At 45.3% G+C, this 25,394-nt stretch overlaps 1 protein-coding gene across 1 annotated transcript in view; it reads left to right on the forward strand.

Annotated features, from left to right (window-relative positions):
* The window catches only part of NAV2 (neuron navigator 2), a 371,525-nt gene that overhangs the window by 147,125 nt on the left and 199,006 nt on the right, over positions 1-25,394 (forward strand). Inside the window, exons 3-4 of the mRNA XM_040066269.2 lie at positions 17,985-18,126; positions 21,048-21,333. Coding sequence (XP_039922203.1) covers positions 21,076-21,333 — 258 coding nt within the window. The 5' untranslated portion in view covers positions 17,985-18,126; positions 21,048-21,075. The remainder of the gene's footprint in view (positions 1-17,984; positions 18,127-21,047; positions 21,334-25,394) is intronic.

The raw sequence follows: 25,394 nt of genomic DNA on the forward strand, positions 1-25,394 counted from the left end.
TTCCTGGCTCAAGCACAAATCTCAGTGACTTTTGGCTGGAGGCACGGAGCAGTATCCATTCTCTCTCTTCTATTCTCTATTTAAAATTAACGGCTTAACATAGCTCAGTTTTTTATCACCGCGCAATCCCAAAATGTCTTTGGGTGTTGTCAGCCACGAACACAGGAAGTAATCCCTCATTAGGCTGAATTATCTAGACACAGCACAGGCCAGGGAGGCCAGTGCAAATAGTTTTGTATTGACAAGGGCTTCCTGTTTAGTACAAGAAAGTCAAGGCACCCGAGGTGAAACGGCAGCAGCAGATTCAAATTTCATTTCAACGGGTGCAGGGAGGCGACATAAAACTCCCAGTCCAACAAAAATAAAACACCAGCTTTTGGCCACTGGCAAGACTTTCTCTTCAGAAGGGATTCCAGTAAGTCACTCTGCACCTGGCACATAATATTTCCAGCCTGTTGTGGTTTTTGAGAGGGAAAAACAACAGGTTTGGCTTGGAAGGGACTTTTAGAGGTCATCTGGTCCAAGCTCTGCAATGAGAAAGGACATCTTCAACTACACCAGGGTGCTCAGAGCCCCCTGCATCCAGCTTAGCCTTGAATATTTCCAGGGACGGAGCATCCACCATCTCTCTGGGAAACCCATGCCCGTGTTTGATCACAAAATCATCTTCTTCATGTCTAATCTAAACCAGCCCCCTTTGGGTTTAAAACATTAACGATGGTCTTAAAGATATTTTTCTGCTTTTACTTTACAACACAGGCTGGGCATTGAGCATTCAGTAAAAGTGTGTTAAGAGCATCTGCAAGGTGCAGGTAAAGAAAGACTGGGGTGTTTTTGGTCATGCTGCAGCATTCAGTGTTGGCAGAGGGGACAGTGGCCCTCTCTGAGCAGTTAGGCTCTGTGGGATGGGGTCTCCACACCCCTGAGGCTTAGACTCTGACAGGCAGGTGAGTGACACTTTAACTTCTTGCTCTCCTGTTCTGTCATTTTAGGGTGATACAATAAGTGTGTCTTTGATGCCTCTGTCTGCGTGTTAGAAATTATTCTGTATGATTGGGTGCTAGAAAAATATTCCACATCATCTGTTTGTTAAGGCTGTATCCATTTTTTTCTACCACAATCTGCTATCTCTCCACATAATAACCCAAGAAAAGGAAATTCCTTACTTGTGCTAAACATCAACCCTGGATGCACAAGCAAAACTGTCGTGTTAGAGCATTTAATCCCTTACATATCCATAGATATCACTGCTGTCCAAGCAATCTGTTTTTATTTTCTTGACCACTGCATCATTTATATAGTGCTGAAGTCTCCTGGACAAAAAAGAAAATCCCACATGGCCAGATAGGAGCCTGCTTTGGCTAAAGCACCACGGTTTTGTTTGCTATAAATCACTTCTATTTTAAAGCCCGGGATTGTCCACATGTTGTTCTGTTGCTACTTAGTTCAAATTCATCCATCCACCAGATCCTGGTGATCCCCCTTAAGGTACTTAGAGAGCACAAGAAGATCCCCCCCGTAGCCTTCTCATCTTCCAATATGTACGCTTAAGCGCCTCATCCTGTCATCTTAGCAAAGGCCCTGCCTGTGTTTGGCCAGACTCCCACCTCTCCTGTGGATGTTCTCCAGAATATGTGTACATTGCTCACGTTAAGATAAGATGTGCCCAGCTCCAGCTTATGCCCCAAAATGGCCATTTGTAATGGCACATTTTATTTATTTATTTGTTTGTTTGTATTTAAAAAAAAAAAAAAAAAAAAGTTTGGAAATCGCCCTTGGCTGAGCGGCAGGAGCCAGCAGCACATTCATTGTTCTTCCCCTGGAAAAGGGGGTGGGTGTGCTCTGGGCTTGCTTGGCTCTCGTGGCTGTCAGGGAGGAAGGAGAAAACGGCAAACGCGTGCTGGTGGCGGTTCTGCTGCGCCGCGTTGGTGACAGTGACGGAGTGACAGCGCGACTGCTTCAAACAGGATGCGGGGTCAGCAAACTTCTCAGCAGAGCCTGAGTTATGGAAGTAGGGATGGAGGCTGGGAGCAATGCAAATAGCTGACTGTTCCCAAAATACGTGGTTTACACTGAGGGTGGTAGAGAGAAGCCACACTTTTTTTTTTGAACTCAGGCAATAAGTGTTTTCCATCCTGGTTTCTTTTTTTTCTTTTTTCCCCCCAGCTCGAATGCAAAAATTACTGGTATTGAAACATTTCCTTGCTGTATTCACAGCCTAATGTTTGATTTGCTTGACTATTCACAAAAATTACTGGTATTGAAACATTTCTTTGCAATATTCTGAGCCTGATGTTTGATTCACTTCACTATTCATGCCTGCCAGGAAGCGAAACTTTGGGCAAGCCTGGGTAAAGTGCATTGAGAAATAAATGGGCAAGCAGTGATGGAGAAGCTGTGATTTGTGTAATTGCAGTCCGGAATGGAAAAGAAATGTTAGGGCAGCCTCGTGCCACTCGTTCCTGACAGCATGGCACGAGGATCAAAGATTTATCTGGAGATTAAGGAGCCAAGAGTAAAGAGCCTGGAGGTAGGAGAAGACAAAACCTGAGTGATGTACACAGAAGTGTGGGGCTGAGCTGAATATAGAAAAGAGAGTTCTGTATAGAAAAGAGAGTTCTGTGTGTTATCAGTTGTGCCATTTTTAGTACTTTCAGTGTCGCAAGGCTACTTCTTAGCATAGCATCCAGTTTAAAAGCATATCTCTTTTTAAAAAACAGGGTTCTAACCTGGATTTTTTTGTCCTTTGATTCTTGAGCCTTTTTAAAATTACTTCTTGCCTTTGTGGGAGAGAAGGATTGGTCCTGCACCATATCTCCTCTCCTTTGATGCCTCTGTCACATTGATCCTGCACTTACCTGATGTTATAGCTAGATGTCAGCCTCAGATGTGAATCTGTCACTCACATTTATTTTTGCTCCTTGTCTCTCTGTACCGTGGGACTACTGAGATAGCATGAGAACTGGGACTTGCCTCCTTCTCAAAAGCCTGACCTAGGGGTTTAATTACTAAAGTTAACAGAGCCAGCAGAAAGGATTTGCTTTGAACAGGCTTGGAGGGAGGAGCATCTGTGCTCATGGTAAAGTTTGGCTTTCTGTTGACTTTTCTGGTGGACTCCTTGTTTCGCAGGTAAAGCCTCTGCCTATAAAGCTCTGCTCACACAGAGCAGAGTTCTCCCAAATCCTTCCTCCAGTAACTCAGCCCTCATGGGTTCCAGGACCTTTGATGGCAGCTCCATACAGGCCAACGTGGTGAGACACCGGGACAAGGACTGAGTCAGACGTGGGACAGTGACAGCAGCCAGTGCTGGAAAAGGGTGATTCAGCTGTTCCAGTGACTCCTCACAGTGACCCCACAGCCTTGTCCAGCAGCAGGGCACATTTGGGCAGGTGGGAGGGAGTAGGATGCATCAGCACACAGAGGGCTGTGAGTCACGGGGTGACTGATGCTGGCAGCAGCACGGGGTCACCGCTCAAGGTCCATTTTGGGGTGGGGTGAACGGGGAGAAGCTGGGAACAGTTCAGATGGGCTGTTTTGGTTCAGGGCAGCACAGCTGTTTCCTTTGCCTGTGCACGGCTCCCTCTGGAGCGCAGCAGCTTAAGCCTGGCTTATGGGAAGCTGGGATCCCGTGTGTTGGGAATGGGGCACCAGCTGGTGCTGGTGACTTTTGCAGTCCTGTCTCTGAGTCAGTGTCATGGGATGGGATGGACAATGCCGATTGTTACTGAAGCTTCAATAACAGTTTTCAAGACTTCAGTGAGGAAACTGTAAATTATGTAGTACAAGGATTGTATATCCACTCATAAAAGCAAGCAGGCAAGCATGAAAGCCCTTGTCTTTCTGTGCTAGGCTCCAGAAATGTCTGTTTAATGTTATTGTTGCCAGGAGCTTACTGCTACAGGCATTTAAATGCAAGTGGTTACCCGAGGGCTTACTAAGGTCTGGTCCCTGTCTCTAACACAGTTCAATTTATCTGAATAATCTTTTAGCCCAATCTTCTCTTTCCAGGAAGGAGAGAAATTGAGAGAATTCTCTCCTGCAGCTCATTGTGTTTCCTGCCTCACTTCAGTAGGTTTAAAGCGAAACCAGCTCCTCACTACACAGATTTGCAGGGCAGGTGTAGTGATGTGCTCTAATATCAGTGTCTTGAAAGGAAAGTGTCCTGGATTATAGGTTCTTGAGCTTAAGGGAACTCATCACTAAACTGGGCTGAAGCTCTGTAGCTGCCCTTTCCTCTCCACTGAATTACTGGAGTGCCAGTGCCATCTTCTACACTGTAAGCAGCAATAAAAATTGGGGTGACATCGCATGTGCCTTTTGTGGTGCTGTTCCTTCTCTTGTTCCCCTTAATTTCAGCGACTTGCCTGCACAGAGATGATTTCCATTCCTGCTGTTGTTTCCTGCCAGACTCAGGACAAGGAAAAGCAGCAGGTGTAAACACAGAGCTGTCAGCAGAACAAACTCCTGGGTGGTATTTTGAATGCTTTAGGTGACTTGCTGTAGAGATAGGAATATTTTATTATGATTATTTTTGGTTTGGCAGGGACGTTTGTCTCTTCAAGGTTTTTTTAAAAAAGAGAGTTGCACTCCTGACTGCAAGGCAAAAATCTGTGCTCTGTGGCTTAATTGCTAAAATCCTAAAATAATTTATGTTGGAAGTGTTGTGTGGAGGCCATCTGGGAGTGGGAGTGCACTGCACGGTGCCAGGGCTTCCCCCTTGCTCTGCACAGGTGGCAGGGACACAGGCGCTGCAGGCTGCGGGTGGCATTGCTGCCTCCTCCCCTCCCACCGTGACTGGTGCTGCTCCAGGGTGGCAGCAGCCAGACCTCTCTAGACTCTGTAATTCAGGAATGGCAGCTGAAGTCAACCCTTATGATGCCTTAAGTTTTATCTTCCATGTATTTCATGTTCTGTGCTGCCCAGGGGTGCAGCTCTGAGCTCACATTCAGGGTCACTCAGCTCTCTGCACACAGCAGGGACACAACAAATCCTGTTCCTGCTGCACACCAAGGACAACTTTCAGCCCAAAAGCACAAACAGTGGTGGCTGAGGGGAGGAACAAGAAGGATGGGACCTCACAACCTGGAGCTGGAATTGGACAATTAAACCCCAATATGCAAATGGACCAAAACTTACAAAAGTGTGAGACCTCATGACCGGTCAGGCGTTTTGTGCCCATTTTGGGTCCACCTTAGGTGTAGCCGTGGCCAGGCTCTTGTCCTGCCCAAGGTGGATCCTAAAGGCCTTTCAATAAATATTCACTTTATTCTCCAGCTCTGTCCAATCTCTGTTCCAGGTCAGCCTTCCCAAGGCATCACTGGCACGGCAGGTACTAAGGGTGTGAGACTTGTGTCACACTATCCCTCAGTGCTTGCTGTATCTCCTGAAGGTTATCTCAGATAAGAGCAATTTCTTTCCAGATACTGAGTCATCCCTGGGAAGCACGTCCAGAAACAGAGCTTAAAAGACTAATGGAAGCACAAAGGTCTTGATTTAGGTTTTCTGCACATCCTTATTCAAATCTGGAGCTTACTACCCAAGGATGTTGTCTCCCGCTACCTGTATTTTAAAATACCTTATCCCAGGGGAAATACATTACCCGTAGCTCTTGAGAGTGTCCAGACAGATTTTGACTGTGAAGTGAGCTAACGTGCCAAGGTTTTCTGTTTTTCTTTAGGCCATACTTTGCCCATCAACAGTAGCTTTATGGCCAGTAGTCACATGTTGCAGTGTGTCCTTATGCATCTGTTGCATGTTGTAGCAGCTACGTGATCGTTGCCTCCCGTTTTGGGTCTTCATTTATAGCAGAGACAACTACACACAGTATAAATAGAAATAACCACTGGGTTATCTGGGAAATAGCTCTATTAAGCACGCAACCCGGAGTAATGTAAAAACAAAATGGTTATTTTTTTCTCCCACTCAGTAGCTTCTTTCTTACTGGAAATAATGAATGCAGACGATTCTCTGACAGAATGCTGAGGATTTTTAGTAATATGTAATAATATGGCAGGAGTTAAAATGGATAAGTGAGTGTACGTAGTTTTCACTGGAAATGCTTCAAATGTCTACTTTTGTAAGGGACTTTTGTAATGTTAACATTGCTCCTGATTGACATTCTCTGTGGTGTCACGGGGCCAAACTAGGACAATAAAGGCTCTGTCCTGTTCTGCACAGTTCCCAAATACTGACGGGGTGCTTGACTCCATCTCTGATAGCCCAAGTGAAGTCAGGTGAGGGTGAGGGCAGTCCTTGGATAGTGCAAGTGGATAGGAAATGCAGGGATGTGGGGGGTTTGGCAATGCCACTCTTGCTCCTGAGTCACTGGCGAGCTAAAAACCTGGGCAGAGCGTGAGGGGGTGTATTGACATGGCAAATCGCTGTCACAAGAGCTGCCTCTAATCTTATTTTCACGTATTTATAGTGTGCACGATAACATTTTCTCTCAAGTGAGCCCTCTGGCAGGCCCCTGGGCACAGAGGGACCGTTTTCCATCAGCGTGATGTGGAGCAATGCTCTGATTACTCGGAGGGGATCGTTATTGCTGCCTTGCCAGGTTTTGCCCAGTGCATCTTCAGGTTGAATTTGAGAGCTCTATTGGCCTTGATTACAGACTAATAACGAGCTTTGATGCTGTGCTTAAACCCGGAGCGGGAAGAATAGCAGACAGGGAGGGAGCTGACATATGGGACCGTTGGGACAGTTTCCAGCTTCGACTTGTGATCCTTCTTTGTGCTCCCAGGCTTTACCCCGTCCCTGACTCAATTACTTATTTTATACAAGTATGAAAGATTGCTCTAATGTGGCTGGTTCTTTGTTTCTGAGGGCTGTTTTCAGCCAGTGTCCTTAGCAATTGGATTTGCTTCCACATTGTTCTATCCAGAGCTGCCTTTTATTTGCTGTAATTATCTGCTCCCAGCACAGCTCTGCCACACAAAGGTTTGTGCCTGTGCACACACGTGTTGGAAACCGCTGCCCTTTGTGCTCTGGCTCTAGGTGGTAAAGCATAATATGGAGAGGAGGAGAAACATTTTGTGGAATTTTTGGATCAAGGGAACAGAACCAAGAGTCACAAACAGCTTTAGAGTTCCCTCGCCCTCCTGTTTATGGGGCAGGGAATCAAAATAGCGAGGGTAAAAGGAAAGATAAACAGTACCTTCCTTATTTCTTCCTTCCCTAACAATGTTATCTGCATAACCCTCCCCACTTTTCTCATTTGTTTGGGGCTTGGTAGCGCCATGAACATGAACTCAAAACAGATAGCAACATCAAAAGAGGAAGCTGTTATTTTAGATTGCTTACTGATATTTTTATATGTAACCTATTATGCTTTATTTATTTCTACTCTTCATTAGCTTGCTTACGCATCCCAAAAGGTTTTTTTCCAGTGGTTTTGTCTTTTCCATTTGTCAAACTTTGGCTCTCTATCCCCGCTTCCAGCTGCTCTCCTGCTGTGATTTATACAGGTTTGGGAATAATTACAGCTGTTTTCTTTAGCTGCTGCTGCATCCATGTGTGTAAGTCCCCAGGATATGTCAGAGCCCAAGTTTGTAGACTAGCCTGGAGAACTGATGGTAGCTGTACCCTTCAGGAAATGTAAAATCAACTGTTATGCACTGGGATTTTTAGTTTTGTCTTGCTGAGGAGCTGAAAGCACAGGTTTACAGGGTTGGAAGGGACTCACAAGGATCATTGAGTCCAATGCTTAAACCCATACATGGATTGAACCCACAGCCTTGGTGTTATCAACACCATGCTCTGACCAGCTTTGCAAAACACAACCGATTTAAACTTTTTTTGTTTGCTTCCTAATTTCAGTCGAGGCTGGGAAAAGACAGCACACTTCATGGTCTTTGTTCTTTACTAGGAGTATAGTCGCTGCCTTTGCCTTCCTTTTGGATTTGCCCACGTATCAGCTATGGCATCCCCACATTCCCTTTGGTGCACAGGAACCTGGCTTTGAGTCAGATGTAGATCAGCACACAAATTCATTAATTACATAGGTGGAGAATGCTCCCATGCTTGAATGAAATCTCTATCCGGTAACATCTCAGTATCTGGGGTGCTTCTGTTAACAGAGCTGTCACATTGCCCTGGGCAGCGTGCAGACACTTTTATCTGCTTTTACAGTTCATAAAGAGAAGACCAAGAAGTACATTTCCAAAGCAGCGACTAATTTTACTTGTTTCTATTTTGGGCAGCCCGATCGGAGGCGTTTGCCAAGCTGTCAGGCCAGCTCGCCTACGTTTGCAGGGGAGCTCAGCAGTGGCACTGGGCTCTCATCCCATATCCTTGACTTCCAGGGTCACAACTCTCCTGCGGCGCTTTTCCTTTTTGCCCGGACGGGTCAGATCTGTCGTGCTCCGTTCCCGTTAGGAAGCTCAAGTTGAGTAAGCGCGGCTTGTGTCCTGACTGCACTTCAGACACTTCCTGGCCGCTCACAAGGGCTGCCCTTGGCAGAGAGCAGCTTGCTCACCTTGCGGCCGGGCGCTGGAGGTGGCGTGGAGCACGTCGGCGGCGTCCACGATTAAATTGTTGTGGAGATAGCAAAAGCCATCTGCTGTTTGCCTGCACGCTGTCCAGGGAGCCCGCCTCGCCTGCCAAGCCCACCTGACGGGGTGCCAGGCTGTCATGTGGAGCACGCCTGGCTGTCCTGGGCACTGGGTCAGGGGCTCGGTGACCCATCTGCAGGTGACATTGCCCACCAGGACAGGAGCTGTGCAGAAGTGTCGCTTTTATCTTCTTTTCTGCCAGGGTCAGGATTAAATGCGCCAGACCGTGTTTCTTGTTCAGACTCGGAGGTTTATTAATTTTTATCCATATTACAGTCTCACAAACCGTGAGTGCTGCAGCACTTCTAGCTAACAAACTGAAAATGGCCCCTATCTCTCTGTCTACAAGGCCTTTTAAGGATAAACTGTCCGATTGAGAAATGACACCTGAATTATTTTTCCTTTTAATAACCAACCACCCCTGGCCCACAATGTGGACTTTTCTATCCAATTACAAAATACCACCCAGACCCATGAAGAAGGTGAAAAAGAAGGACTCAGCCTCTGCCCTAAATCCTCCATCTTGCTTTATCTATATATTACTATATTCTAAAACCTTAAACTCTTAAGTTTTCCACCCTGTGATGTCACACACTTCTATTCAAACTCCACACCCACAATCCCAGTGCTGTCACTCAATTTTGGAAGCTGTTCCACAGATCAAATGCAGTGTTTACTTGGGGGTCAGTGCCTGTCAGCACAGAAAGTCTGGAATTCTCCGTGCCCAGAGTTCCAACTCAGAGGGTGTGAGGGGTGCCGGAGCGTGCCCAGTGCAGCACTGAGGGTGGGTGATCCTGGCTGCGCTCATAACGCGTCCATCCTCTCTTCAGATGATGGCAGGCAGAGCTGGCCTCATGCCTGCTCCTTCCCTGGGGAGAGAGAGCTGTGTGGGACTCATCCCAGCATCACTGTGCAGAGATGACCTTGCAGTTGCTGCTGTGCCTGTGGTGGGATTGCTGGAACCCTGGGCGTTCATGCCAGTCCTGTTCCCATCATTGGCTCTGCTCTTCACACCTTCCTCTTCAGAACCAGTCCCCATTTCCACATCCTTCCGTAATCTGTGCTCTCAGCCCCACAGACAGGTGTTCTCTTTGAGCCTTGTTGTCCTCCCTGCTGCTTAGAATCCTCCTTTTGTTTCCTGGGATCCCCCTGCACTGGGGAGTGCTCCGTTCAGCTGTGGGCCTGGTCCCTCTCTCGTGGGAGCAGCGCAGTGCTCGGGAGCACAGACTCAGCTGCTGAGTTTAAGCATTCTTACGGAACGTGTGTAAAATGAAGTGATTTTAAAATCAGCTGGGTTGGGTGTGTTTTCAGAAAAGAACATGTTGGACTTAATTCTGTTAAGAATTTGTTAGGCAAACATGACGACCTTGCCCAGTCACGAGCTCCCTGTTCAAAGCTCTGGAGTGCCTGAGCTGTTGAAGGTCACTGTGCTTTCTGGACATGGCTGAGTGATGGCATGTGGTTCTACCTCGGTTCTGGCATTTTGGCTAAAGCATTCCAAAATTTCCAGCCTGAGGTGGGCTCTGGCACTTTGTGCTTCCTATGAGAGTGTGAAAATTGGACAAAATCAGCAGCTGAGAATGAGGTATTAGAGCGAGGAGCCTCTCGGTGGGTTTTAAAAAATTGATAATGGTGTTTAGAGAAGAATGATATGTGCTATTTAATTATTTCCTAAAGAAATTTCAACTTCCTGTGATCAGCGTGGGTGGTGTAGGCACAGTCCTGCCTGTCCCAGTGTGTCTGGGCAGCAAGTGCTCATGGTGGACTTACAGTGATGAATTTTCATTGATCTTTGCTAATGCCAAGTTAAAGCTTTGGTATTTGCTAGTGCTCTGATTTTTTTTTTTTTTTTTTTTTTACAGCATGCTAATTATTCCTTTGAATGGGAAATGTTTGTTCAGCACAGGGTAAGAGAGACTGGAGTTGGTGATGCTGTGCTGCAGATAGTGTCAAACTTTTCCTGTTTATGTCGACGTGCTGTTCTGGTTTTCTCAGGTCAAATTAGACATCACCACATTTTTGTTCAGCTCCCAATACATGTGTGTGTGTGTGCACATGCATATGCATACACAGCTGTAATTTTTTTAATAGTTGTACTAACAGCAGTACCGTCCAGGAGAAATTTTTTTTCCTAACATCGTGGTGGGAACACAATGATGATTTTGGAAATGGCTGCAGCTGTCTGAAAAAGTAAAAGAAAGGCAAAATAGAAACACAAATATTTTGTGTCTGTGCAGAGGCTAAAAGGTAATTAGCGAAGGGTAAATAAATGGCTTTGTTTTGAAAGACCCAAAATGGTGACCCAAAACGTTTTGAAAGGTTTTCTGAATGATGGCATTTCTGTGTTCAAAGTTTCGGTCCAGAAATCTCAGACAAAAGTGATAACTGTTGGCAGGGGAGAGCAGTGGAAAGTTATGCCTGCAATAGGAAATTGTCTCAGTTTTAAAAGTGAACATTGCTATTTCAGGCTTTAATTTTGATAATTAGCAGTAGCAGCTCATCCTCAAATTCCACTTGTAACAGTAGGTGGTTCAGAATTGCACAAGATAACTTAATATGCCCTTTTTTTCCTGAGTCTGTAATTGGAAATAGACAGGAACAGCAAACCGCTATTAATTGCACAAGCTGTTTACAGCACAGAAAAACTGGTTTCTCATCTGTATACATGCAGAACAATGCTAGCACTGCTGCAAAGTGCTGCACTTCAGAGGTTTTTTGCCCTAATACTGAGTATCAAACACTAATTCCTGTTACTGCAGGTCTGCCTTGGCCTGTAGTTCACAAGCCCTTAGCCTCACTTGGTTCCCAGCTTGGAGGTACCATATTCCCCAGGGCTGCTTTTTCTCTGTGTCCTTGTAAATTCCTCTCACCTCCCCAGCTGGATATGGCAGCTCCTTTTGTGGGATCTCTCTTGGTTCACTGCATTCCTTGCTGGCCTTTCTGGTGCCCACAGACCTGTGGAAGATGCTGGTCTCTCCTGGGTTGTGTTACACCAGCTCTGCCTGCACTCTGCAGATGGAATTGGGATGCCTGAAGAGTCTGCTGAGAATGCAGCAGGTAGCCAGAGAGCTTACTGAGATGTCCTGGTGCTGCAGGTTACACATATGTTGTACCTCAGGGTGGAAACACGCACTGTGGTTTGCATTCGGTGTCGAAATCACTGTTAACGCAGGCTAGGTTAATGTAATTGCAAATCCTAGATATCTGTGAGCATCTGTTCACATAATTCAAAGTGATAACACATTTGTGTTTTCGAGAGAAGAACTGAAAGGAAGATCACACTTAAGCATGTGCTAACGTTTTCCTCCTAAAATCTGATCTTCTGGTATCTTCTGCAGGCCCTCCTGCCTGAGTGTTTCCTTGTGATGGACCAGATTATTGTTCATAGGTGGCTTCACTTTGAGTTCTTCCAGTAGATACCAAAGGAAGTTGTACTTTTTTTTTTTTTTCCCTCTTCTATTTGGGAATAATTGGGCTAATTCAGGTTGAAAGGGACTTCAGGAGCCGTTCAGTCTAACCTGATCAGAGCAGGGTCAGCTGTGAGATGCGACCACAGTGCTCAGGGCTTTATCCAGTCGGGCCCTTCAGGAGTGACAAAATTGAACAGATGGATGCCCAGTGATGTGATCCTGAACAAACTGGCAGTGAGATAAGGAGATATAGAGCTGGTTACAGCTAAAGTTTGCCTTGATTCTTCAGAAAGCCAGAGGTGCAAAGCTTTGAGCTGTAATTGAAGGTGGAAGAGATGTTACACGTGTATTGGATCTTCACTGCGGATCCTCATCTGAAAAGATTTATAATTTCCCCGTTAATTTCCAGATGATCTTTTTTAACGTGCTGAGGGCAGCAGATGTGTTTGTTGTATCCCACTCTTTAAAGTCATTTTAGGAAGTTAAACAGATGGATGCCTTTTGAAATTCAGCAGCTGCAGCCGCATTGTTCCGTGTGCCAACCGGGATGGAAGGAAGCAGAGCAGCTGAGAAGCGCTTTGCCTGTGACGAGCTGACCCGCTTGCCAACAGCCAGAAATGTACCAATGTTGTGACAGCAATGATTGACTACACCTGCTTTTGCAGCAGATTCAGTTGAGTTTATGACAGCTGGGCAAGCTTGAATACAGGTTGTTTTACCGCTGGAATAAACAAAGCTCATGTTAATTCTCATACAGGAGGTGACGGTGTCTCAAAACACAGAAAATCATTCCATCACCTGCGTGCCATTTATTTGGAAAAAAAAAAAGGTTGTGTGTTACAGCGTCCTTGCTGCTCAAATTTCAAGAGGAAATACAAAATTCAGAAAATTTCTCTCTCAGTGCTGTCTTTTCAGTGTGTTGTTTGTTGTCCAGTGATGAGCGTCAGCCACATCTTCAATATGGCCATGGGGTGTTTTGACACTGATACCTTCCCAAATATTCCAGACAATGGGAGCAGTGTTATTAAAAAATCACATGATGGGGTGTGTCAAATAAATGCAAGGCTGCCAGGTCTTCATTCTGTAGCTGTAAACCATTGAGTTCAGTACAGCTTTGGATTGATGGTTGACTTAATGTCTGTGTAAATCTGAAGAAATTTCACTGAATTTTTATGATTTAAGAATTTTAGTAGAACCACTACCCCAAAATTTAGCTGACTAGGATGTGCTTTTATTTTTCATAAACATCAGCTCAGGACAAATCTGTCTTTAAAGGAGCTGTGGAGGTAGGCACCGTTCATTTTAGGGCATTATGTTGAGCACTTTCTGTGTTTCCTTTGATACCACTGTGAACAATCTAGGTTTGTATGTAATTTTTTTTCCTGGTAACATGTTCAGAAATAGCTGGTGTTAGTAATATTGCAATTAGTGCCATTGCATGGGGCATTGCAGGTGACTTCCAGCAGAGAACTGCTCCTGAACGGTCGCCCTGTGGAAATGCTCCCTTATTTTTTGGATTCTAGGGAAGAGTGGCTGCCTGCAGGCTTGGGTTGTCAAGAGTACTTGGCAAAACCTGGAAGTGTGGGATGATATTCATCCTTCCTTGATATCAGCTGGCAGTTGGTGGGCACCACAAGCACTAATTCCATGGCTCCAGAACTGCACTGTGCAGCACCAGCTGAACTGGATGCTTTAACACAATTTTTTTAACACTAATTGATAGGAAATGCGTACTCAGGGGAATGGAGATAATGTGAGTATATGATAGGATTGGATGATTCTGTAAAGGAGATTTTGATAAATACTTTGAATTTGGAAGGCAGATTGTGATGCTGGCTGTAGAGAAACTGCATTGATTCAGGGCAAGTAAAAAATCTGGTCCTTGCCACTTAGTTTGAGCAGTGATACTTTGCTCTTTAGAGAATAGCTGAAGCTGCTCAATGATAATCTGGCCAATTTGCGTTTGTTTGGAACTGCTGATGTGGCAGAGACTGATGGCAGCTGAGGCTGGGTTGGAATGCCTAAGCAGAGCCAGTCGTAAAAAGGCTTTGAAAATGCAGCCTTTTCTCCCGATCCGCTTCTCAGACGGTTTCTACCTTCAGGCTCTGACAACTCTTCCAGATGATGGAGCAGGTGCATTTGAAACGTGCCAGCAAGGTTACAGAAGGTGACTACCTGATGATGTGAGGTTGTTACCTTGTAAGTGGCGGCTATTTTTAACATGCCATTTCACAAGAGGGGGTAGAGAGAATAGCAGCAGAGGGAAGAGAGCTTTTTTTTTTTTTTTAGGTCCTCCCCTTTGTGTTTCATCTCAATTTGATGGTTCTTAGAGTCAAGAGTAGTTTGTGGTATTTATATCATCATCATCATCGTCATCACCTTTCTTCTGTGATATGCTCATTAGTCACAGCTGTTTGCTTTGCTTTTCCAAACACACGAAGCCATAGGCAATGTCAAGTCAGGCATAAAATAAAATAGAAGCTACTACCATTAACCTTGTGGAAACAAAGGACACGTGAATAGATTAAGAATACCCAGATGCACATCTCTGTCGGGAAGACGTGATCCGCAAGTCTCTTTCCAAAATGGTATTGCACTGTTTATTCCAGGTGCTGTTAGTGGCACGGAGAGATGATGTCCATTGTCACTGTCACGCAGAGATGTGCAAGTCGAGGTGAGCTATAGGCTGGCCTGACAGAGCTCCTCTGTTAGGATCATAAAGATTATTCATGTGTGTATGCTTTACACAGTGGTCACTGCTGTGACCACGGCACAGACAAACAGTAAGCATCTAAATCTTACACCACCACAGGAAGCGTTAATTCAAATAAGCTCTTGCATTCCTCATCCCTTTCAGTCCTGTTCCTGATGAGTTTAAGTCTGAGGAATGGACTTTATGTGCAAAATCAGAGAGCTGGACCTTTCCAAAGCCCACCATAGAACCCGTATCAGTGTGTGTCTCAAGGCAGCAGAGCCCAGTTTTTATTAGATTGTGAGAAACTGGTGTGGCTACAAATCCAAAAGCAATGGGAGCGTTATGAATTCCGAGCTGTGAGCGTGCATTTGGTGTGACAGTAGAAACTTGTGAAGCTGTTGAGTGAAGCACTACTACAGGCTTACATTACAAAACCACAAAGTGCTCTGGTACAGAAATGGGATTAAATGTGAGCATTGTTCAGAAGATGCTAATTTTAAATGGTGCCATTTTCTGTCACCGTGCAAGAGCATCTGCTTGTCTCACTAGTGTGGCCAGCAAAATTTCCTGTGCATTTTTAATGAAAATGAGTGGAACAGATGTTCTTGTCCAGGTGGAACTTGGCTTGTGTATTTTTTTTTTTAAATTTTACACCACTATAAAATGAAGTGGGATTAAACCCCGTGTGAATTAGAAGCATGTCAGGGGATTACAAATGGAATTTTAGATCAGAATTAGTGTAATGCAGACAAGCTTTCTGTCAAAAGAACTGGGAACAGAACCAAGGTTGCCTCCTCTTCTCACTGCTCTATATAAAGAACTCACATGTACAGATTATAATTGCGGTGGTGAGAGGATGCCAAATTATATAATGCTTCTATCCACATTCCTCTTTCTAATCTCTACTGCTCCCCTTGGGGGAACACAACCAAAAATTACGAGGTTTACACCTTTACACCTTTACTCCTCTGCACCTTTATGGGTTCCTTCATAGAGCGGTAGCATGAATGTGCAGGTGGGATCAGGCTTTTCCACATTTGATACTGATCAGGGACAAAAGATGGATGTGAATGTGCAAAATGCCCGCAGCACCAAAAATAGATCCATATTTATTCCTGTCATAGCTTCGCTTAAGTTGATGGAGCTGTGCCAAGGCTGAGCATGCCCACGGTCTACAGGAGCTCTGCCTGGGAGCAGCAAAGCCTGATGAGAACGGGTTTGAGAGAACAGTTAAACCCTCTGATTCTGACACTGTGTGGTGACATTTTAGGGGTATTCACCTCGGCTTGAAATGATTTTTCTTTTGCGGAGATGTCCTTAAATGCCTAAAACTCGAGGATGGCGTTGATCAAGGTGTTTCCAAGCCTTGAGTTCAGCTCCATCAGCAGTTCTGAATCACCAGACCAGCTAATGAGGTGTTCTAATTGATAGCATAATTCTACATGGTTTTTCCATTTAGGCTAATGTAACATTTGGCTTCGTTGAGGATGAATATTAACCACAAGTTGAAAGGAAGGTCTGGTTCTCTGATCTTTTGCTACATTTCATCGAGCTTTTAATTTTACTTGCAATAGCCACATGCAATCCATATACAGGCATTTTCTTTCCTCTTGGGTATAGAGACCCTGTTTTGTTGTTAATTGATAATGTGTGAGCTGGGGAGGCAGCTTCAATGGTTTTACTGTTCCAGAAACATTCATCTCATTCATAAAAAATCATCTGTTCAAGAGCAGTCAACCCTGGGCTTTTGTTCTGCTTACTGGCTTTGTTTTGGGCAATGTGCTGACTTGCCTACAAGCTCTTGAAATGCAGGGCATTCAAATAGTTTCCTTCGATGTGTTAAGTTCTTGAGTTCACATGAGTCTGCTCACTGAAATTTTGAGAGTATTAAGCCAGTTCTCAACACCAGAGTCTTGGCACTTGAGTTGACACTCCCTGGTGCTGAGCAGCCACAGCTTGAGTCCAAAGCAGCGATACTCTCTGAGCTTCAAAATCAGCTGTGTAAGCCAAACCAGTAGGGTGTATTGTGGTTTCATTGTGGGTTGGTGGTTTTGGTTGGGGTTTTTTTGTTTTTGTTTGTTTGTTTTTTGTTGGTGGTGGTTTTGGTTTTGTTTTGTTTTTGTTTTTTTTCCTTTTCTTTTTTTGGTTGGGTTTTGTTGTTTTTTTTATTTCCTAACAGGGAAGTAAAGTGCTTGTTTATAGCATTTTTCCTTCTATGTTCCCCCATTTGGGGAGAGGGTGGACTACAGGCAGATAAGGAGGGGATGTTGTGGCTTTTCAGGCAAAGATACTCATCAGACTTAAAGCTGCAAGGGAATTCCTCCTAGTCAGAGGCTTGCCCAACATTTCTGGGAAGGAATGAAGCTCTTGTTTTTTTGTTTAGATAATTTGCCTTTTTAAAGTTACTTACTCCTAGCTTAGACACAGAAATTTGGGTGATTCAAAACAGGGAAGGGAAAACTGGTTGGGCTTTTCGAAGAAGGAAAAGAGACAGGTTCCCAGATCCCTTGGACTATCCAAGAGAAGTAGTTTCTTTTAAAAATCCCAGCCTTAAAAACAGATAAAAATTTATTAAACAATAACAACAACAAAAACAACCCAAACCCCAAAATGTAGACAACCTAAAAACTAGTCACTTTCAAAGACAGTCCGAAATTGACGTTGCCAGTCTTTGCAGATAAAGCCTGTAATGTGATGTAATTTCTGATCTCATGGTGTGACTGCACTGCCACTGGGTACAGCAGCTTGCATTTCAGTGCCATTATGCTATGGTGTTTAGATATATGAAGTAAAATATGTACAGCACAAAAACTGCCCCAGGTTTTAGGTGACAATTCTGGGTCACTCTTCAAATGTGTTATCAGGAATTCACATTAAACTTTGATGAGAAATGCGTCCATTTCACTGATTTGACAAAACAACTGTCAGGATCATAGACTGAGTGTGTTCAGAAGAAGTCATCCTCAGTAGGACTGCACACTGAGGAATCAGTAAGATTTCCTTAAGTGTCCAAAGGAACTGTGGAATATTCAATCTACCATCATCAAAGGATGAGATTCCATCACTGTTAAGGGAGCAGTGAAAGGAAGCCTTTCCTTTTGGTCAAATTAATTTTGTGGCTGGTTTGGTATCCTGTACCCTAGCCAGTTTTCCAAGATGAAAACAGAACAACAAAAACTGGCAAGTTGGGTGCAGCAGGGATTGGTGGCCTGAACCTCATAAAATGTGTAAGTGAAGAACAGAACATAAAGCTGTCAATTAGACCTTCTAATAGTTTTTAAACCTTAGTATGTTTTATTACAGACCTAAAATTAGCCTGGTTTTCAGGTCTGGATCTTTTTCAAGATGTTCCTACTGGAGCCCAACCTTCTCTTAGCCGGCAGGGCTGAGTTCTCAGCGTGGAATGATGGAAATGCTGTGGGAGCATTTGACACATTTCTGCTCCGAGGACTACCAGTACTCTCAGATGGTAAATTTACATTCTTTATCGAGTTGTGGGGTTTTGAAATGTTCTATAGAGCTGTGTTTGGGCTGACATTGTGCACGGTTATGACAGAACATTAGAAGGCTTGTCTTGCTGGGATCTCAGTGAGATGGATGAAGAGGGATGTGTGCTTTCCCATCGGAAACTGGTGGATAAAGAGACTGAGGTGGAAGCAGTTACCTAAACTGCCATAAAATTTGCCCTTTTGTAGTTGCCACAGAACAGCCTGCAGAACTGGTACATGGGAAAGCAGGTGTGCTGAAAAATCCCAGCAACAGCCCAAACTCAACTCATGAGCTTTACACGTACTGCGGGAACTTGGGTCATGTTTTACATTGCAACGCTAAGGGAGAATAGTACTTGATAACAGGTAGGGCACAATTCGTGACTTCAGATTTTAGTTCTGCCATTTAGACACTGTGTAACCTTGGGGAAGTCGTTGAAGATGACTTCTGCCAGAAGGATCCAGCAATGCTGTCTTCACCCTGGAGACACAATACAATCCAAGAAATGCCTCATTTTTCTGTCTGAAAGAGTCTCGGACCCAAAAACCTGAGGTGTGCACATTTAAAACTTCCTCCAAAGACTGAGTGTTGTATAGGCAGGTCCCAGCTCCCCTTGCCCTGAGTGATGGAGCACAACTGAGCCTTCCTTCCCCAAGCACTGCTCACAGCCTGGACCGGGCAGGGGCTGGGCTTCCTCTGTCCTGCTGAGTCACTTCACCCAGTGTGTATTTCAAAGATTTGAAGTGTAGGTTCATTGCTTTGAGCAGCCTGGACTAGTGGAAGGTGTCTCTGCCCATGGCAGGGGAGTTGGAACTTTTTAAGATCCCTTCCAACCCAAACCGCTCTCTCCTTGCTGGGATCACTCTCGTCCTTGCCACGCAGGCAGTGGTTTAGGGGTTCAGTGTTTGGGGAGTGGATGAGGTGGGAATAAGGAGCTGAAGGAAGCGGCCCTACTAGGGAAATAAAGCAGTTAACTGGAACTGTGATGAGGATTTGATTTAAATGCACCTTTTGCTTCCATGTCGCATGTTGGTTTTATGAATATTACTCTGAGGCATCCTCCTGTGATCACAGAATTGTTAGGGTTGGAAGAGACCTCCAAGATCATCAAATCCAACTGTTATCCCAGCACTGCCATATTACCACTAAACCACATCCCCAAGTGCCACGTCCATGTGTTGCGTGAATGCTTCCCCCAGCAGCCTGTTCCAATGCCTGACAATCCTTTCAGTGAAGAATTTTTTTTCTGATTCCCGATCTGAACCTGCCCTGGCACAACCTGAGGCCCTTTCCTCTCCTCCTGTCGCTTGTGCCTTGGGAGCAGAGCCCGACTCGCACACCGATCCAGGTGTCCACTGTCCAGGGTGGTGCAGGTGTGCTCGGGAATAGGAACATGTGCAGCTCTGGAATGTGTCAGGATGAACAGGACCGCGGGGTCCGGGGCTCGGAGCGGATCCTGGCATCCACCGAGCAGCCTGAGGAGCAACCCGCGGCGCTCAAAGCCTCCCCAAAGCCAAGCGTGGCTATAATAGCGCCGGATTACTCACCGTGCTTATTCAAATTCCTGTCGGTGCTGGCAGCGGGAGTTTTTTCCCCGAACAGCCGCGAACAATGAGTCACCTCCAGGTGTTTTGATTTGAAATTTTTTTTTTTATTATTTATTTTGTTTTCAAATTTCGAAAAGAAATCCGGTGCGCGGCTGTCTCCTTGCCGCGCCCCCCCAGGAGCATCCATCCCTCCCTGCAGACCCCTCCGCGGGAGCCGAGGCCGCTCCTCCCCCTGCGGAGAGAGGGAGCGATTCCTGGCTTCTTTCTTTCTTTCTTTCTTTCCTTTTTTTGTTGTTCCTGCCGGGAGCGGGCAGGACCGATGCAGGGCCCGCCCTGCCCGCTGTGTGCCGGGCAGCCGCCGGCCCCCCCGGGACGCGCCGGGAAGGGAACACGAGCTGCCGCCTGCTTTGCCTTCCCTCTCCCAGCCGCTGAAAAGCTTTTCTTTTTCAATTTTGGCTTGTGGTTTTTTCGGTTGGTGGTTTTTTTGTTGTCGTCTTTTTTTTTTTTTTTTCCTTTTTTTTTTTTTTTTCCTTTTTTTTTTTTTTTTTTTCCTTTTCCTCCCCACCCACCTCCAGGTTTTTCTGCTCAGCACTGGGGGAGCCGGGAAATCTTGTGGCCGCTGGTGACATGTTTTGATTTAAAAAAAAAAAAAAAAAAACGCTGTCTCGGTGGACGTTTCTCCTGCTGCCGCATCGTTGTCCTGTTCACAGCTATTTAGGCTTAAGAGGCTTGATTCTCTAAGGCTTGTATCCAAGGGCATCAGTCATTAACACACTGAGCTACATCTGCTTCTTGGCTAAGACTGAAGAAAGACATCTTAAGCTGGAAATCCTGCTCGCTCACTCTCTAGTGCATACGGAAAGGGGAAGCATATGCAGCAGCAGGTTCCTTTTTTTTTTTTTTTTTTTTTTTTTTCTTCCTCCTTTCTCTCCAAAGGCTGCCTCACTTTGGAGATGCGGTGACAAGATAATGGAGTGAAAGTCTCTCATTTCCAGGCAAGAAGATTGCAGGAGTCAGATAGAGAAAGGAAGGAAGGAGCAAGTTACAAAGCAGAAATAGGAAAGAGGACAGTGGTAAAGAACTGAAAATAAAATTAGAGGAAACAGGTGGAAGGCTGGCATAAAGCTGGGAGATATTTTAGACTGAAAGTGGTGTGTTTTTTGGTTTTATTTTTTTTTCTTTTTCCCTTTCCCTTTTTTTTTTTTTTTTTTTTAATTGTTGATTTTAACCTCTAAGCTGATTTTGGAGATCTCTGCCGTAACCAGGCTGCTTTGGAGTAGAACAGCTTCCCCAACGTGTCATTTTCTCTCTCCCTGCCTGCTGTCTCTGCTGTTGCTGCTGCTGCTGCTGACAGAAACGTGTTAGGAAAGCAGAAAGAGAAAATGCCAGCCATCCTGGTAGCCTCCAAAATGAAATCGGGACTACCTAAACCCGTACACAGCGCTGCTCCAATCCTGCATGTCCCGACGGCCAGGACCATCCCACAGCCCTGCTACCTGAAGTTTGGGAACAAGGTGGAGGTGACCAAGCCGTTGTATTCCAGCCAGATTCCTCTCAAATCTTCCAATGGACAAGAAAACACAGGAGACGGCCTCCCAGCGAGGAAGAGTGGCTCGGTAGAAAATGGATTTGACACTCAGGTTAGCAGGCACCAGGTGCCGGGGAGGTGGACATGAGAATTTCTTTCTGTGTTGGGAGCGTGCAGCAGGTTTTCTGGGGTAGATAGCAGTGTGTGTGTGTGCCAACATCTGTCTGCAGTTGTTTTATATTCCACACAGTGGCATGTGTAATTCTGTCAGCACCATGGAGCTGATGGTGGGGTGCTGAGGGATGGGGCTGCCTTCCCCGTTGCCTCTGCTTGAATTTGGGGGGATTTACAGGAGGGAGACAGTGTCTGTGGGGTGTGTTCTTTGTGTGCTCTCCATAGGTGCTAAGTGTGAGGGCTGGCTCGTGTGCCTGGGCTGGGGGAAGATTGCTGCTTGTCATGAGTGTGTTCTGTGTTCGGTCATGCACTGTGCCAGAGCGCTGGCTGTGTGAACGTTCTGTGCTTGTAGCTGTGTGGGGAGTGAATGGGAGGCAGTGCTTGATGCTGGATTACGGTATGCATGTCATTCAGCGCAGCTGAATTAAACAGATTATGTAGGAAATGAACACTTAAGTGGAATTGCCCGTGTAATGCTGGACGTGCATGACATCATAGGTGCAGCACATCATCAGTGCACATATGTTAGGTTTCCCTATATGTCGGTCTTCTGATGCATTTTTATACGTGCTGCTTGCTGCAGAGGGAGGAGAGATGCCCGTTCCTCAGCTGGTTTGGTTTCTGTGCTCAGCGTGGCTGGGGCTGCCGTGCCCCGGTGGGCTGCGCTGCAGCGTGGGCACAGCGTGGGTGTTGCTGCGCTACGGAGGGAGCAGGGCAGATGGGCTGCTGCAGCAAGCACAATCGATGGCTGTGCTGCTGAGATGGCTGTGTACAGCCCTGTGATGTATTTTGGCAACAGCCATAAACGTTACATGCTGGTGATGCCAATATCTGAGCCAGTGGAAGGTGATGCCATTATGCTGAGAGAGGGAAACGGTGACAGAGGCTCACCTTTTTTTTTCTTTTTTTTTTCCTTCTTCAAGGCATGATGGCTCATCCCTACCACCTAGATTCTGAAATCCGTGCCCTGGTAACCCTGTTCCCTTCAGACATGTGTGCCTGCTGATTGGGCACGTTTGACCGCGTGCCCTGATTTCAGGATATGCTGCATCTTCCTTGCTGGTAGACAGGGTGACGTATCGGGCTGCTCAGGCCAGACAGATCTGACTGGAGCAGTTCCTGAGGGACTGGGAGCAGGAAAAGGAGACAGCCGAGCATCCTTGCAGGGTAGTGGCAGCAGACAGACCAACCTGTGCATCACGCCTTGCCCTTAGGAGGGAATCGAGTGCGCTCTCTCACTCGTGCCCGAGTGTGTCCCTGTGATCACGAAACGTCAGCAAAATCACATTATCTGCTGCCCTTTCTCTCACTGTGGGGAGATCTACACTGCTGGAAAAGTGGTTGTTGTTCAGAAACATTTTTCTCATCTTGTAACAGATTATGCTCACAGAGATCTACCCGTGGGAGCCGTTTGCAGCAGTAAGGGCAAAGCTGTGGCGGTTTTAACCCTCACAAGGATGTGGAAAAACCCCCATTTTTTGTGGCCTGGTGACAAAAGGGTCTTGATGCTAGCTTGTTATATTTGAACAGGGAGTGATTTTGGCTAAGGGAATGTCAGATAATTTTTAATTACTTCAGCAGCAGGAGAAATCTTAAGCTTTGCAGTCTCAGTAACCTCCTCAGGCTGCCAGTCTGAGCAGATGACCAGCACCTTTTAAGGTGTGAACCAGGGAGGCTTTTTTCACTATCTGTTATCTTGAATAAACACAGGCATTTTTTGTTGTTCCTGTAGATCCAGCTTTGATCCCTCTGCCCACAAAAGCATGCAGGGTTTTGCCATTCAGGGTGGCCATTTGGAATGGCAGTCTGTATCTAGAGGGAGATTTTTCCAGATGTGTTGTATCAAGGGCACTGTTCATTCCTTTTCCCACTGTTCCTCCCTGCTAAGGGAGGAGGAACAGCATGGATGGACAGCTGCCAGGTGATATATCAGCAGCTGAAGCACTTTTATCTTGGAAGACCTTCAGCTGCATTCAGGTATAAAAGTGATAATAACCCTGGTAAGGTTTAGTTTCAGACACTGCACCAGCTCTGAGTATCTCGAGACTCTGAGGGTGATCACTTTGCTTCTCTGGGTGGTTTATTTGAAGTACCAAGGTAACCCTCACCATTTTACTGCAGGGAAGTTATATCCTTACGGTAGAATTCAGAGTTCAGCTCCACAAGCTGGGTCAATGCCAAGTGTTTTGGCTCTTCTCTTCTGTAGAGTTTGGTCCCTGTGCAGAATTTTCAGCCCACAAGGAAGGACATCCTCCTGTGTGGGTGGAGGGAGAATGAGAGAGAGATTGTGTCACTTGGACCAATTCTCTTGGTTCTGGGAGTATTTCAGGGAGTTGTTCTTAATCCCATTGAAGTGGGTCCTTTTTGCACTACGTAGTACAAAATTTAGGGGCTTGTTTGACTGATTATTCTGGAGAAGAGGCTGTATCTAGAGCATAGTCCAGAATCCACTGTGTGAGGATACCAGACCATGTTCTCATGCTGGGTTAGCATGTTTCATGCCACTTAGACACCAGTGCAAAACTTCATGAGCTTTTTTGGTGCCAGGTGGTACCTTTCTAGAACCTGATTCCTCAGGGAACATGAGCACTGCAGGTGATTTTCATTAAAATACCAATTTTTAAAAAAAACTGGTGAAAATCAAGATGTCCCACTCACAAATGTGGTATCAGTGAAAAACCTCTAAATGTTTTGCTAATTTTGTTCCTCTTGATATGGATTTTTACATTGATAGGGATTTTTACATGGTAACCAGAAGTTTTGTGCCTTAAGGCCTTATAAGGGCAGTGTGTTTTTTAAAATGCTGTGCAATTTATAAAAAGCATACTTCAGGGTATTTCAGAGGCACTTTCCAAAGAAAGGTCTGAGGGTTTTAGCATCAAGCCCATTGTAAATGCTGGTCAGAAATCTTAGGCTGATGAATCACGGCAGTATCATTCCTATTTTACTGTTGCTGATCCACACACTCTGTTTTTCCATATTAAATCCCCCGTGTTGTGCACAACGGTATCCGACTGTTGCACTGGCGCTTATTTTGTCTTAATTTGAAAACACCGCCAATAAATTGTGCTACCCATATTTAGAGAGGATTGTTTTGGAAATATTTAACTTTGTTACCAGAGAAACTCCCGTGGAGTAGATAGCAAGATTGTGATCTCTCATCTACCAAGCGGTATTTCTCAGCGATTCTGAAGAAGTCGGATGTGTTTGGCTACTAAATTTGCTTTATATAAGTTATTTAGTTGTTTAAGAAAGAAGTCATTGCCAATTAGGAGTCCGTGGTGTTGGTGCAATTGTTCCTGCAGATGGAAGAAGGGAGATGCCACTGCAGGCATAAAGTCTGCTGCCATGTCATCGTGAATGTCACTGAAGGGGATCACGGATTTAATTGCTGTGTTTATGGCTGCTGTGTTGTATTCCTCCAACTTCTTCATTTTCTTTCTTCAAAGAACCTAAAAAATAATAATCACTGTTTGTACCTTCAGTAGCTGAAGGAGCACTGGAGGCACCAGGACCTTGCTAAACGGCTGGCCCCACCCTTCCACTGAAACACTTCAAGTTAAGAGATACCCATTTGACCTGGGTTTGGAGTGTGTTTGTTCAGCAATTACCTGTAATTGTGCTTAGTTTGGCTGGGAGGGGAGGGGGTAGGAACTGGTATTTCTTTGCAATATTTATTTGCTGAAAACCAGACAGTTGCCCTCTCCTGGTGGACATGGCAAGCAGGTGCTCACTGGGTGTGATGTTTTCTCTCACTTTTCTCTTTCCCTGCACTACGTAAAGTGAGGATTTCTAGAACTCTTGCAACTGCTTGTGCTATCTACAGAACTTTTCAGTTTCCCCATACCCCACCCCTTTTTTTTTTTTTTTTTAATAATTCAGTTTAAAACTGGTTAGATAACATTGTCTGAAATCAGGCTACCTTGCTCAGCTAGATTTTTTTCTTTATACTGCTTTCCCAGTTTGTGAAGATCTTGTTGAGTTGGGCAGCCTGGATCT

This window comes from Hirundo rustica, chromosome 6, assembly GCF_015227805.2.
Source record: "Hirundo rustica isolate bHirRus1 chromosome 6, bHirRus1.pri.v3, whole genome shotgun sequence".
NCBI classification, from domain to species: Eukaryota; Metazoa; Chordata; class Aves; order Passeriformes; family Hirundinidae; genus Hirundo; species Hirundo rustica.